The sequence below is a fragment of the Amborella trichopoda genome, chromosome 10, assembly GCF_054954075.1.
Source record: "Amborella trichopoda isolate Santa Cruz 75 chromosome 10, AtrichopodaSantaCruz75HAP2 v2.0, whole genome shotgun sequence".
Taxonomy (NCBI): domain Eukaryota; kingdom Viridiplantae; phylum Streptophyta; class Magnoliopsida; order Amborellales; family Amborellaceae; genus Amborella; species Amborella trichopoda.
Window position 1 is genome coordinate 29,048,556 of NC_142345.1, and position 3,417 is coordinate 29,051,972.

At 34.7% G+C, this 3,417-nt stretch overlaps 1 protein-coding gene across 1 annotated transcript; it reads left to right on the plus strand.

The window, feature by feature from the left end:
- The first annotated feature begins 1,066 nt into the window (after positions 1 to 1,066).
- On the plus strand, positions 1,067 to 3,104 carry LOC18429695 (polygalacturonase-like). The gene is made up of 3 exons (XM_020664613.2): positions 1,067 to 1,330; positions 1,518 to 1,577; positions 2,811 to 3,104. The coding sequence occupies exons 1-3, from the start codon at positions 1,067 to 1,069 to the stop codon at positions 3,102 to 3,104; spliced, it is 618 nt and encodes a 205-aa protein (XP_020520272.2).
- Positions 3,105 to 3,417: the final 313 nt, after the last annotated feature.

A 3,417-nucleotide genomic window follows, 5' to 3' on the forward strand; every position in this document is an offset into this window, starting at 1 on the left:
ACCTCATTAATTAATTTTATTTACTTTTAAAAACGTTTTGTTTCTTAAATAAATTGTTTAAATATGTTTTGAAAATTCGTTTATAAACAATTCGGATTCCAACTATATTTTAAAAACGGTATTAAATAACTTGATTTTTTACTCTTTCTTAGTTATGGGTTAGTGACTTAAGGCTTTATTTTTTTTTAAGGAAAATAATTTAAATAAGTAAAGCCTCACCTTAAAACGCATAGAAAATTGTAGTTTGGAGTCGGAAAACTTCAAATTGATCATCTCGGCTTAGACCATGGTGGATGTAAAAAAAATTAGGATTTCAAGCCTTAAAAATAATATATATAATAATATATTATTTAGATTTTTTTTAAATTCAAATTTCATAATTGGTATTAGAAATGGATTTTAAAATCATCATGGAGGTTTTCAACGACCAAAATACTTTTTAGACGATGATTCAAAGTGAGGCTTGGGCGCGTAAAGCCTAGGCCCTCTAGAAACTGCATCATTTTCTAAATCTCTTGTATGCTATTTCAATAAATTTTAATTTACTAACAAATAGTTTATTGATTAGCTTATGAATTATACATCCACAATCTTATAAATATCATACCTCACCTCAACATTTTCTACATAGCCACTGGTTTTCTGTTCCTCCTTTAACACCCTTTTATCTCCTTCATCCCACTAAAAACCTGTTGATTTTCCTCTCCACTATTTTGATCTTCCTCTCCCCTCTAGTGGAGATGAAGTACGTCTTGCTGATCATTCTCTCCCTCCTCTTCACACTCGGTAGCGCCGACATCGATGTTACATAGTTTGGAATGAAGGCCGATGGAACATCTGACGACTGCGGTACCTTTACAAAGGCATGGAACTCGGCTACCCTTCATGTACTGGCCGGAAACTATCTACTCTATCCGACCACCTTTGGTGGACCATGCAAAAGTCCAAAAATAACAATAAATTTGGAAGGAAATTTGATTGCTTCTACTGATATTAACAAAGTAGATGATGGGTCATGGCTTAGGTTTGAACTCGGATTGCAACTCCAACGACTCGACTACCCTTCATGTACCGGTCGCAAACTATATACTCTATCCGACCACCTTTGGTGGACCATGCAAAAAATTTGGAAGGAAATTTGATTGCTTCTGCTAATATTAACAAAGTAGAGGATGGGTCATGGCTTAGGTTTGAGAATGTTGAAGGGCTAGAGATTAACAAAGTAGAGGATGGGTCAGGGTTAGAGATCAATGGGGGGGTATTGGATGGGAAGGGAGCCCGCTATTGGCTTTACAAGGAAGATGATGGAGATTGCCCTGTGGGCTCAAATGTAAGCATGATAGGGGTATTTTGGTCATTTTTTACTTTGATTATTTTATGAGGATAGTTTTAGTTATTTTTTTATTGGGGTCAGGGATTTTTTATTGGCCAATCAGTGCAGTGGTATTAATCTTTTGATTTGATTTTTCAAGATGGGTTTAAAGGGATGTTAATGGTAATTTGTTCACTTTGAATAGGGGTATTCTGAATTATCCTTTAGCGTTCATTTTGCTGGAGGGGTTTTAAATGGCTCACCTGTATTTTTCGTATAAATATATCCAAAGTCTAGATTGAGGATTACACAAGCAAAAGAGAATTGTATAGAGTTATATACATGGCTCATGTTTCATGATAAAAAAGACAATTATAAGTGCAAGAAAATATTTGAATTGATGATCTCGACTTCGAGAATTATGTACTTCAAAAATTGAGGATTTAAAACCTAAAACATGATATATCTTGTAATACATTATATGGACCATCTTTTTCTAAAGTATGTATAAATCCATGAAATCTATGATGTTTTTGGTGTTTTAAATTAGTGTAGAAATAGATTCAAAGGCCCATCGTAGAGATCTTCGATGCCAAAACTACCTTTTGCTTAGTTCTTTTTGAGGTAAATGATGTGCAGATTTACTTTCTAAACTATACCTTATACTAAGAAAAGAGTTTGGGCTTAATTGGTTAACACTTGATGATTTGTAATGCTACATCCTAGGCTCAATTCCTACCAAGGGTAGGGGCTCTCTCCTCACTAACACATCCCCCAAAAAAAAAAAAACAAGAAAAAAAGTCTACCAAAGGTAGGGGCCCTCTCCTCACTAACACACCCCCAAAAAAAAAAAGAATAAAAAAAAAGAAAAAACTGGACCTTATACTAACACACCATTGTGTATACATACATGGATAGATTATATAAGGGAAAGAAATAGTGATATGACCTATATATTTATTAAAACTATGGATTTGAAATTTGTCCTCATACTTAATACAACAAAATTCAATCTCACTTAAGTAACTGTCTTTTCATTATTTTATTTGTGTTCCAGGCGTAGAAGCGTAATTGGGTTTCAATGATTATAGGGCGTAGAAGCGTAATTGGGTTTCATTCAATGATTATAGGGCACATTCTGTTGGGGGAGAGGAATGGTGATATGACCTATATATTTATTTAAAACTATGGATTTGAAATTTGTCCTCATACTTAATACAACAAAATTCAATCTCACTTAAGTAACTGTCTTTTCGTTATTTTATTTGTGTTCCAGGGGTAGAAGCGTATCCTCATATTTAATACAACAAAATTCAATCTCACTTAAGTAACTGTCTTTTCATTATTTTATTTGTGTTCCAGGGGTAGAAGCGTAATTGGGTTTCATTCAATGATTGTAGGGCACATTCTGTTGGGATTCAACTGTCTCATTCCAGTTTTGAATGCAAGTCATTTTTTCTATCACACTTTTTCCTGAGTGTTCTTGTTTTGAATGCAGTCTCTAGTCTTCAACAAATGCAAGAATGTAAGTGTAAACAACCTCACGTCAATGAGCAGCAAAATGTTTCACATTATTTTTTATGAGTCAGGAAGGGTTAGAATTTATGGTGTAAAGGTCAGAGCCCCTGCTAATAGGCCTAATACTGATGGTATTCATGTGGAAGGATCAAGTGATGTCCTCATAACAGATGCAAATATACATACTGGAGATGATTGTATCTCAATTAGACCAGGAACACATGATATGTGGGTTGAGCAGGTGACTTGTGGGCCGGGATATAGCATCCAGTAAGAATCCTTATAATATTTGAGTTTTGATTAGGGTTTGGCCCCTTTGTTGAGTAGTTAAGCTCATTGCATAAAAAATCACCAGTTTGATTGAGGACTAATCTAGTATAACTGGATTGGGAGTGAAGCGATTCTGAGCCTAAAAAAGGGAATTGCCCAATTTTCCTAATCTTTCTATAGTGTTTAGACTTTACATATTGAAATTGCCTAGCTCAAGTCTGACCGGTCATGCTAAGGTTTCGACCCATAGTGAGACCAATCCCAAGCCTGACTTTTTAAACATAGGGCTTAACATATGGTCGTGAGTTTGTATCCTA

What these genes read in the sequence shown, in the direction of transcription:
- LOC18429695 (XM_020664613.2), top strand. Translation starts at nt 1,067, where the DNA reads ATGTACCGGTCGCAAACTATATACTCTATCCGACCACCTTTGGTGGAC. An exon ending in ATTGCCCTGTGGGCTCAAAT is followed by an intron (nt 1,331 to 1,517) that starts GTAAGCATGATA and finishes CACTTTGAATAG; the next exon opens with GGGTATTCTGAATTATCCTT. An exon ending in GGGTTTTAAATGGCTCACCT is followed by an intron (nt 1,578 to 2,810) that starts GTATTTTTCGTA and finishes TTTTGAATGCAG; the next exon opens with TCTCTAGTCTTCAACAAATG.